The following is a 12,126-nucleotide window of genomic DNA, read 5'->3' as shown; positions in this document are numbered from 1 at the left end:
AAGCTTCTCTGATTATGGCGGAAAGTTACATCTATGGTAACACACACACATACACACACATTTACATATACATAGGCAATTCAGTCCTTTGTAACTTTAATTTAGTAGTAGAATTAATTCCTCCAAGTGTTCATGACCTCACATGCTATGGACTTTTGAACAGGATTACATTAACTGGTATGAATTCATTCCTAAGGAGTTTTTCTTGTATCCAATCAATGAGCAATTGCTTATCCATATAACATTTGTGCCACTATCACATGAATGAGTATACATTGCCTAGTATGCGGATATTGTCCTTCACAGAGTTCACAGATGGGAGAAAATGATTGTAAGAGTCAGATGATTACAGATTATGCTGTGAGATAATTATCTTCTAGTAATATCTGAAGCTACCCCTATAAAGTCTCAGCAATAGGACTGCTTAACTACAGTTGAACAAGGCCAAGGCCAATGAGGATGCCAAATTAGATGAGAAAAGGACCAGGAGGCCTCAACCTTACACAAAGGACTACGCACAACTCAAGAATGCTGAGAGTGGGAAAATAGTTTTCTTTAGGGATGAGCACATCAATTGGTTATTTAATAGCCAATAGTGAGCCCTGAATACATACACACAGGTAACATTATACAAATGGAGTAAGCTATAATTAAAATATGTGTACATAGAAGCATGTATTAATAATTAATGAAAAAGAAGCAATGAATTTTAAAGAGAGCAAGGAAAATTACATGGGAGAATTTGGATGGAGGACATAGAAGAGAGATATGCAATTATAATCTCAGAGAAAAGAAAATATGGTTTCTGGGAACAGTGTTATTTGCTCATGCAGAATACCTCTTTTCAAACTTTTTAAAGTAATTTCTATATAAATTTTTAAAAAACATTTAACCTGAATTTTCAGTGCATTGGGTGATAATGAACCAAGGTAATTAATGCAACAATTCCCTAAGTATTTATCAAATTTTATGATGAAAATTTTGAGACATCTCTCTTTTACTCAGTCTCAATACAGTGCATTTCTGTCTATTACATACATATTGATGTACCTTCAATCATCTTAACTAACTACTATGAATATTTCTTACTTGGGAACTGCCATCATCTTTTCTAATGAAGTGTTCATATTACAAAACAACATGAATCTCAAAATTTTAAAAAATAATACCAGGTAGGGTGTATGCTAAGTTGAATCACAAAGATACACATTTGTAGGAACTCAGTTGTTTTAAAATTAACTATAGAAATTTAATTCAATTGTATAGCCAATATACTTGTGTACTGTAAGCCATATACTCCATACCATGGAACTGACTGAATCTAGCATATGATATAATATTAATCATGCTTAAAATTTCTCCTTAAAACCTAAATGATACACATTGCTTACTTCTGGGACAGATCCACTAATATTCCTTGATTTAGAAAAAACACTTAGGTAATAAATAAGTTATTAGAAAAATATACTTCAATAAATTAGAGAAGCAAAATACAGGTAAGATGTTGAGAAAACAATCATGAAACAGCATGCAGCTACATGCAAAGCAAATGAGATAAAACATTCAAGTTGAAATATTGACATTAAATCATCACTAGTAGAGGAGCTTGGATGTGAAACTATTTTGCATTCTAATTCATGGGAATTTATGCCATTTTAAATGGTTCTAGAATTTCATGCCACTTGAGGAGACAGCATGAGAGAAGGCAAATACTGATGAGATGCCCCCCAAATTCCCTTGACTTCCCTATTCATAAAACTGTACATAAAGAGGTTCAGTACTTGAGGAGCAAAACTGTTCATCATTGAAGCTGTACATTTTTAATGGAAATGTGAGAAACTGCAGGTTTACATATAAAAAAAACCCTGTCTGATATAGTAAGGACACCACTGGTAGGTGTGATCATCACATTGAAAATGCTTTACAACTTCCCCTCACTGATGGTAATCTCAAAACAGAGAAGACAAGTGGAATATAAGAGAAATTAATGCCATTGAATGGAATACCAATAACTAGACAAAAACTGAATATTTAAGCAAGCTATTTACAACAATATCAGAACAGGCAAATTTGACAACTTGAATAAGTTCACAAGGAACTGAAGAATTTCTAGATCAGTAGAGGGAAGATGAAGTAACATTAGAGTGTGGATTAGGGCATACATAATTCTATTGAACAAGGAGAGTAGAATCATCAGGGTACAGAAGCAAGGGTTTATGGTGACTATGTCCCTCAGAGGGTAGCAAATGGTCACATACCATTCATAGGCCATCACTCGAAAAAGATACTTTTCTAAACCACCAAAAATCTTAAAACGCAGCCCATCTAACTGAAGCAACATGTGTAAGTCAAACTCTGTTTATGTGCTTATATGAACCAGCACCTTTGGGTGTAGATGAACCTATGGAAATATAAATGAAGGACAAATTAGAGAGAAAGACATTCATTGAAGTATGGGTTTTGAGTCTGAGCTCAGAGCCAGATTATCAGCTAGTTTCTCAGGATGATGACTAAATATAATCAGTGTTTTTCAACCTTTGTAATAGTGAAACATTTAAAAATAGTTCTTCATGTTGTGGTGACTCACAACCATGAAATTATTTCATTGCTTCTTCATAACTGTAATATTACTACTGTTACGAATCATAATGTAAATATCTGATATGCAGAATATCTGATATTTGACTCCTCTAGGGCTAATAACACACAGGTTGAGAACTCTTGAAATTTATAGACAAGAATACACTGAAGACAACGGGTTACAGTTTTGAATCATCTATCCAACCAAGGAAAAGGAATTCTGAACTATCTGTACTTTTCACAAACTCCACTTTTTTCTGATAAATCTTTTATGAGAAGAAAATAGTCCAATGGTTTCTATAAACAAGTCATCATCAGCTTCTAACTTCTAACATTGTAGAAATTATAATATTAGTATCATAGACCATGGGAGATTACCTCCCCTGAACTGCTCCAGGGTTGTGAATAGAGGACTTCAGAGTAGGAGGGTTTAGGAAAACCTTATATTTCTAAGGGCTAGACTTTTTCTATCTGATGGGTAAATAATAAAGAAACACACATGCTTTGTGATGATAACCTTCTCTTTTACTTCAACTTAAGAATGATCTTTGACCTGCCTCAACTGAATGTACCAGGCTCTGCTGACTCCCCATGGGAGACCTTGTCTTGGAGGAGGTGGGAATGAGTGGTGGGTTGGGGGGAAGGCTGGGAGGGCAAGAGAAGGGAGGAGAGGGGGATCTATGGTTGGTATGTAAAATGAATAGAAAATTTAATAAAATAATTTGAAAAAGAATGGTCTCTGAATCATGCTGTCTCTACACAGCTACATATCTCCACACTGCTGCATTCAGATACATATCTTTACATACATTTTTCACATGACTACACATCTTTCTTTTATCTACACTTCTCTTCTACATTTCTTTTCTATACAGTTTCATCTTCCTTGCCTCTACACAGTTACCAATCTCCACACAATCACAGCTAAATGTCTCATTTACATAGCTCTCTCACCATCCAGCCCTTTATACAGTTCCTATGCATAGCTCCTCTATGTAGCAGCAGCTCTGTCACATAGCTCTTTCTCTCATACTTACTCACACATGCCAAGGACCATGGAGGTATACAGCAGGTGACAACTAGAGTTTGACAAGGCAACCCACCAGGCATATAGCCCCCTGATGTGAAGCCCCACCTAATAAAGCCATGGGATCACTGACTGTGGAAACCAGTTGTTTTCTGTCTGTAACATTCTTGGGTGCCACTGTTATGCCTCCCTAATAACAGCTGTGGTATGCTTTCTACAGCCCTTTGGTAGTATGTTTTACATCTGTTGGCATAGATTTAGCTGTGGATTTCTGTTTAAGCTATATAATTCTGATGAACAGAAATACTAGCAGAATATTCTTCTTTACTGACACAGGAAAGTAACAGTGTTCTCAGTCTCAAAAATAGCCATTTACACATTTTGCAAAGACCTCAGAACTAGTCAAAAACAGACTAAGCTGTCCCTACAGAATATACACAAAGACTAATTTCCAGGTATTGTTTATTGCTAAATCAAGGCCAGACTGCTTACACTGAGATTGGCTCATTGCAGTAGCCCTCTTTCTGCACATACCCAAACCGCTCAAGGGTCAGCCAATTGTTTAATGTATGGGACCCCTCACCAACTTAGAGCCACATGCATGGGTCAATGTGACATTACTAGCCTAAGAGAAACTATGTGACTTACCTTGTGTTTTGAGAATGGATAGGGCCTTGAAAAGGTAGCTTATAATTGTCCAGAATTTGGCTGTGAGGGAGCAGCAGTGGTGGTGTTAAGAGAGATGGCTGTGTAGAGCTATGTGAGAGCTGCTGTAGAATGAGTAAAGTGTGTGTGTGTGTGTGTGTGTGTGTGTGTATGTGTGTGTGTGTGTGTGTGCATGCATGCACACACACTGAGTGAGAGATGAAGCATGAGAGAAGTGTGAGGGAATGAGTGTATGAAAGAGTGAGAAAATAGTGAGAGAATAATGTAAAAGAAAGATGTGTGTGTGTGTGTGTGTGAGAGAGAGAGAGAGAGAGAGACAGAGAGACAGAGAGACAGAGACAGACAGACAGAGAGACAGAGACAGAGAGATAGAGAGAGAGAGCTGTGTAAAAGAGCTGCTGCTACATAGAGGAGTTATACCTAGGAACTGTGTGAAGTGTTACATGATGAGAAAGCTATGCAAATGAGATGTATAGCTGTGGCTCTGTGGAGATTTGTAAATGTGTGGAGACAAGGAAGATGAAGCTGTATAGAAAAGGAATGTAGAAGAGAAATGTATGTAAAATAAAGATATGTAGCCATGTGAAAAGATGTATGTACATAAAGATATGTAGCTGTATGCAGTAGTGTGGAGATATGTAGCTGTGTAGAGACAGAAGGAGTCAGAGACCATTTCTTAAGATGAAGTAAAAGAGAAAGTTAACTTCAGAAAGCATGTGTGTTTCCTTATTTCACCAGTCACAGACAGATTAAAACATTCCTAATTATCCTCAGATAAGAAGATTCCCTATCCTTTGCTACTCTGAGTTATTCCTTTTATTACACTGAGCTTATTGTGGGAGCTGGTTTCCCTTGGTCTGCAACACACACACACACACACACACACACACACACACACACACACACACTTCTACATTATTCACTCACTCTTTTCTCACTCACTGTTTCACCTACTCACTCCCTCACACTTCACCCAATATAGTAGATAATAAATATTAAATATATAATATATCTATAATATATAATATGTATATATATCTAAAATATATCTGCTTGATCTTGAAAACATAACCTAATATGAGTAGAAGTTCAATTGTAATGTCTAACTACTAACTTTAATTTTTTATATCCTAATAGTTGGTAATAATAACATTCAAGGATTAGCAAATTACATTACATTGTTAAATGAATTGTATAAGTACAATATCTTGAATAAGATTAGAAATATATGTACAGCATTTTCTAACAATCTCAATTTCAATGTATATAATTTGTACACAATATACAAAAAACCAACCCAATGTAAAGTATTTAAAACTAGCAATTGTCTTTTAAAAGTAGATTCAATAATCTATCTTTTTATCTATATAGTATCTTTATTTTCAGAGTAGATTCAATAATCCACCCTATATCATTTTTACATATCTTTTTTTTTTTTTTTTTTTTTTTTTACAAGAACCTTAAATCTAATCTCCTTTGCTTGGCCCTTTTCCTAACCATTAACAGCAACAACTTGTAACCAACCCTCCTAAACAATGAAAAGTATCCCAAACCCCAAACCCATTGAAAGACCATAAACCACCTGACCCACACCACCTCTTTGGGAATGTGGGCGTTGTGTTTTAAAAATTGCTTCCTGCTGGTTATGGGTGAAGGCATCTTTATTCTGAAACGAAAAATTTTGGGTTAATTGTCAAGTTCTAGAAAAGGTAGCTATATCATTTGTTGTCCACTCTCTGCATAATGCCAAAGTTCATGGCTTTTCTCAAGTCCTTGTTCAAGTAGTCTGTGAAACTGGATCATCTCAGCTGGCCAATTCAAAATTGTTTTGAGCAGTTTGTAGTCCAAAGCAGATCTGTAGGTGATGTTTGTAAGCTTAATGGTATTATTATTGTCCATGTGGAATTGTTGTGGGGACCCATCATTTTTCTGGAGACTTCAAATTTGATGCTAGGCCTGGTCATGATTTCCTGAAGAAAACTAACAGAGACTCAAACACAAAGACATGTATAGGCATCTAAATGAGCCTTTTTCTAGAATTAGTTAGTACTCTATATGATCATTAATATCTTAACAAAGTTTAATATATATATTAATCTTATAAATTTTGATATACAATTCATACTTTAAGAAAAGGTTAAAGAATCAAAATAGAATCAAAGAATTGAGATTAGTAGCAATAGAATGATTCCTCATTTTTTTCTCCTATCACATATCAGAAGATGACTCTTTCTTCTGCCATGATACAGAGAGTTTGCGTTTCCCTTTTAACAACATGCTTGGGTTTAAAGAAGGAGAGAGTCATTCTCCAACTCCAAAGACAGCTTGAATTTTTAATTGAACTGTGACTATAAGAAGACCATTTGTGTTAAATGTCTTTAGAGAAAACCAGAAACAAACTTTTATGAAGACTTATGAAATTTTATAGCTGATATACCAATAGACCAGCTTACTCCTTTTCTTGGAACAATTTTTTTTACATGATTTGTCCTTTATTTTCAGATGTCTCATTTGTCCAATGTTCTTCAGATTACTTAGCCTTCATTCTCCTGAAAGACAAAATCAGAAACCTTTCCCCAAGACTAACTTTGGGGAGGTTCCCTTTTGGCAAATTGTATCTGATTAAAGAAAAGGCATGTGTTAATGGTGTGTTAGTTTAAATTGGATGGTCATGCTAGTTGATGAACTATCACCTCTTCTAATTAAGAGGTCTCTCTTGTTCAAATTGAACCTTTATCAATTTTGATGGTATCCAGAGCTTATCTTCTCCTGTAGAAACAAAAGCAAAACCTCGTCCCCAACATAATACATACCCTGATTTCCATTCTGAGGTCAGCACATCCTTAAAGTATATAGGCTGATTTAATTCTGAAGTTTTTTCTGTTATCCAATGTCTCTCTGCAGCTGTTGTTCCTTTCTCATTGGCATTGAGAAAATTCAAAGTTAATAGAGCATTATTCAGTCTATTTCTAGGGGGTTTTGTTACCCCTTTCTGTTTATTGAGCATATCCTTTAGAGTTCTATTTGATCTTTCTATAACTGCTTGGCCTGTAGGATTATGTAGTATACCTATATTTTGCTTTATATTGTAATAAGAAAAAACAGCTTCATTTTACCAGAGACATATGCTGGAGCATTGTCAGTTTTAATTTGTGCAGGTATACCCAAAAGATAGCCATAACTTCTAGCAAATGAGTGATTACAGAATCAGCTTTTTCAGAACTCAAAGCAGTTGCCCATTGATATCCTGAATAAGTATTAATGGTATGGTGTATATATTTCAATTTTCCAAATTCTGCAAAGTGAAATACATCCATCTGCCAGATTTCATTCCTCTGAGTATCCTTTGGGTTACATCCTCCTGTTAATGGAGTCTGATTATAAAAGGAACAAGTAGGACATTTCCTTGCAATTTCCCTGGCTTGTTGCCAGGTTAATGAAAAATCCTTTTTTAAAACTTTACTATTGACATGATACTTTTTATGAAATTCTGAGGCATCCAGCACATTTCCTATCAATAATTTTTCAATCTCATCATTACCTTGTGCTGGAGGGTCTGGCAGACCCGTATGGGATCAGATGTGAGTTATATATAAGGGATGCTTCATATCCCTGATTATATCTTGTCACTGAATAAATAAGTAAATTCTGACTCATCAGGGATAAATTCTGTAGTCTCATTATGTAATGCCACTCTTTCAGCATACTGAGAGTCAGTAACTATATTGAGAGGTTCCATAAAATCCATTAATACCAGCAGACTAGTATACAATTCCAATTTCTGAACTAAATTATAAGAATTTTGAACCACTTTACTTGAATTTTCTAATTTGTAAATTGCCTTTCCTTGTTTGGTTGCATCTGTATAAAATGTACAAGCTCCATATATGGGTGTTTCCTGTTCAATGTGAGGCAAAATCCAATCAGCTGTATTTATAAGTTCAATTCTATTGATTTTGGGATATTTGTTGTTAATCTCTCCCAAAAAATTACTGCAAGCTCTTTGCCAATGGTCACTTTCTGCCCATAATTTGTCAATGTCTTCCTTAGTTAAGATATTACAATTTCTGCTGGGTCTATTCCACTAACTGATGAAGTCTCAATTTTCCTCTAAAGTCAAATCAGAGACCTTTTTAACATAAGTTTTTACTTTTTTACTCGGTTTATTTGGTGGAAATATCCATTCCAATATAATATCTTCCCTCTGCATTAAAATTCAGGTAGGAGAATGCCTAGTGGGTAAAATAACCAAAATGCATCTGGGCTTTGGATCAACACAATCCACATGTCTTACCTGTACTTTCTTTTCCACCAAGGCCAATACTTTCTCAGCTTCAGCTGATAATTCTCCTAGACTATTTAAGTCCTTGTCACCTTCTAAGGTTTTGAACAAATTACTCAGTTCACCATTTTTTACCCCAGCAATAGTTCATAGATGGGAAATATTTCCAAATAATCTTTGAAAGTCATTAAGAGTCTGTAATCGATCTCTCCTAATTTGTACCTTTTGGGATCTAATTTTTTGTAGACCTATTGTATATTCTAAATAATTAATAGAATCTCCTCTTTGTATCTTTTCAGGAACAATTTATAATTCCCAACAAGGCAAAATTTTCTTTACTTCTCCAAACATTTTCTAAATTATCTGCATTTGAATCAGCTAGTAAAATATCATAAATTTAGGAAGTTGTTTATGTATTACTTCCAATGGCTATTATACAAAATATTGGCACAGGGTTGCACTATTCAATATTCCCTATGGGAGAATCCTCCATTGATAGTTCTTAAGTGGTTGAGAATTACTATAAGTAGGAACTGTGAAGGCAAATCTTTCTCTGTCTTTTTCTTGTAAGAGTATTGATAAGAAACAGTCTTTTAAATCAATAATTATAAGGGGCCATCCTTTAGGTATCAAAGTAGGCAAAGAAATTCCAGGATGTAGACAGTCCATTGGCTGAATTACTTTGTTAGTTGCTCTTAGGCCTGTTACCATTCTCCATTTACCAGATTTATTTTTAATAACAAATATAGGAGAATTCCAAGGGCTGGTTTATTCTTCAATATGCTGTGCATTTAATTGCTCTTCTACCAGCTCTCCTAAAGCCTGCAGTTTCTCTGTTGTTAAAGGCCATTGCTGAACCCATACAGGCTTGTCTGTTAACGATTTTAAAGGTAGAGCTGTTGGTGTCTTTGGAAGATCATCAGTTGTGCCCTGTTCTTATACAATCTGGATGGCTGGTGACCACTCTTTATAATAATATCTCCTAACATTTCTCTCAGAAACATGTGTTAGTTTATTATTTGTTTCTGAGGTTGGAGGGATGCTAATCTGAGTATTCCATTGTTATAATAAACCATGGCCACATAAGTTCAAAGTTATATTAGCCATATATGGCTTTAATTTTCCTCACTGTCCTTCTGGACCTATACATTTAAGCCATCATTAACCAAAACATCTTGTACTCTGTTTCACTTAAGATAATGTTCCAGTCCCTAACAGCTGAACATTCACCTCCTGAAGAGTCCAATTTGGATGACCAAATTCTGGTGCAATTATTGTCACATCCACACCTGTGTCTACTAAACCTTCCATAAAAACATCATTTATTTGTATTTTTAATTTTAGCCTTTGTTCATTTATAGATATTTGCCAAAAATTCTCTTTATGTTTTTTCCTGAATTTTCTATTCTTTCTGCTACAGCTGTTCTATCATCCTCAGAAGCCTGGTTTATTCCAATAGGCATTTGGTTATTTAATTGTTCTGAGAAGGGGTTTCTTCTATGATGACAGGAATTGTCTGAACTGAATTTGCTGTGAGGGCTGGCATGAGGCCCCTCTGGGAGTTTCCCAAGGGCAGAGCAAGGATTACCTTGTCTGTCTCTTGTTGATCTACATTTGTTGGTCCAATGTTTACCCTTACCACACCTCCTGTGTAAACCAGAAGGGAGGGACATTCTGTTGCCATTGTTCATTGAATAAACATTCTTTCTAGGTATGCCCTGTTTATACTCCCTATTCAAATGACCTTGTTTACCACAACCAAAACATCTGACATTATTTTTCCTCAAAGCTTTTGAAATTAATTTTCCTATCCACATATCATGATGGTCATGAGACTCAATATTAATTGTGTCCCTGATCCAATCCTGCAAGGGTGCTGATCTTTATTTTAATGGCCTGGTTATTCTTTTGCACGCTGCGTTCTGAGATTTTGCTCAAAATGTCTTTGATAAAAACAGAACCTCAGTTTAAACATCTTCTTCTGAGGAACCCAATAGATACATATTCTTTAGAAACAAATGTATTAAAACACTGAGTTAGACATAGAGGGATGTCTGGTTTCAAATAGTTAAAATGTACATATTTATTATGTCTGTTACCTGTTATATAACACTTCAATGACAGAGATCAATTATCTTGATTCACAGAGTGTTTGGTAAGTTTTGTTTACTCTAAGACTTTGATATAATGATGCTAGATTATAAAAAAAGATGTTATCCTACTTATTACTTTCCTGAAGGCTTTCTTCATGTCTCTCTTACTCAAGCTGTAGATAAAGGAGTTCAGCATCTGAATGACCACAGTGTACATCACTGAAGCCACTACAGTCTTCCTTGGAGAGTCTGAAAATGCAGAGTTAATGGGTACTCCAAAACCTGTTCCATAAAACAGAGAAACAACTGACAACCCACAGGTTGAAAAGGCTTTATACTTTCCTCTCAAGGATGACATTCTTAAAACAAAAGAGACAATGTGAATATAAAACAAAATGATTCCAAAGACAGGAATACCAAAAAATAGAACAGACACAGTGTATACCAGCATATAATTGATGAAAATATCAGAACAGGCAAGGTTGATGATCTGAGCCAACTCACAAAAGAAGTGGGGGATTTCAGTTTCTGTGCAGAAAGACAGCCCTAAAACCATCAGAGTGTGGAATAAGCGTGTATAATGCTAAAGAACAGAGAGAAGAGAACTGTCATAACAGAGAAGTGTGCATTCATGATAACTATGTACTTCAGGGGGTGACAGATGGCAACAAAGTGGTCATATGCCATTACTGCAAGAAGACAATTTTCTATGCTACCAAAATCCAAGATAAGACAGACAGACCTAAGAGAGGCATCATGTGTGTGTGTGTGTGTGTGTGTGTGTGTGTGTGTGTGTGTGTGTGTGTGAGATGGTTTGATCCTGAACTTGGATGTTGACCACTGTCTTTGGGATTGTGGTTGTGATTAAACAGATATCATTAAAGAACAGGTTGGAGAGAAAGAAATACATGGGTTTGTGTAGTTGCGAGTCAGAGCTAACAGCCAGGATGATGAGCAAGTTTCCTAAGATGGTGATCAGATATGTGGACAGGAAGAGGCTGAAGATGAAAGGCTGCAAATCTGGATCTTCACTAATCACCAGAAGAATGAATTCTGAGATAGTTGTTTGGTTGACAGCTCCATGCTGTTGAGTGATTTGAAATAAAAGTGAGTTGTAAAGGTAGGATGTTTGGACCATCAACTTCATAAACTTGCTCTTTGAATTCTAGGATCCAAATCTATCTATAAAAAATTTCTTCTGCTAATCCATTTATTTTATGACACATGCTTACAGAATCCATAGCAACTAATGCTTGAATGAAGCCCCCTCTTCAATGTATAAACAATAATGAAAGCAACATTTGCAGGATTCAGTAGCAAACATCATGTTCTAACAGAAACATGGGTTTGTTAAGCAGGAAATTCGTGCTCTTTCTGCATAGAGCATGGGACTAGCATAATGGAGGCTGATCAGCATTAGTGCAGATGTCCATAAACATGTGTTAGGTTGAGAACAGATATTGGTGAAAATTTTTATA

At 35.5% G+C, this 12,126-nt stretch overlaps 1 protein-coding gene across 1 annotated transcript; it reads right to left on the bottom strand.

Moving 5' to 3' along the window:
* Positions 1-10,748: 10,748 nt before the first annotated feature.
* LOC128102422 (putative gustatory receptor clone PTE38) lies at positions 10,749-11,786 on the bottom strand. Its single transcript, XM_052726182.1, is given in 3 exon segments — positions 10,749-11,221; positions 11,224-11,411; positions 11,458-11,786. Coding segments are annotated over 3 exon segments (990 nt in total).
* Between the last annotated feature and the right edge of the window lie 340 nt (positions 11,787-12,126).

The sequence above is a fragment of the Peromyscus californicus genome, unplaced genomic scaffold (genome assembly GCF_007827085.1).
Source record: "Peromyscus californicus insignis strain IS unplaced genomic scaffold, ASM782708v3 Scaffold_11__1_contigs__length_118956290, whole genome shotgun sequence".
NCBI lineage: Eukaryota > Metazoa > Chordata > Mammalia > Rodentia > Cricetidae > Peromyscus > Peromyscus californicus.
This window is presented reverse-complemented; position numbering and strand designations above follow the sequence as displayed.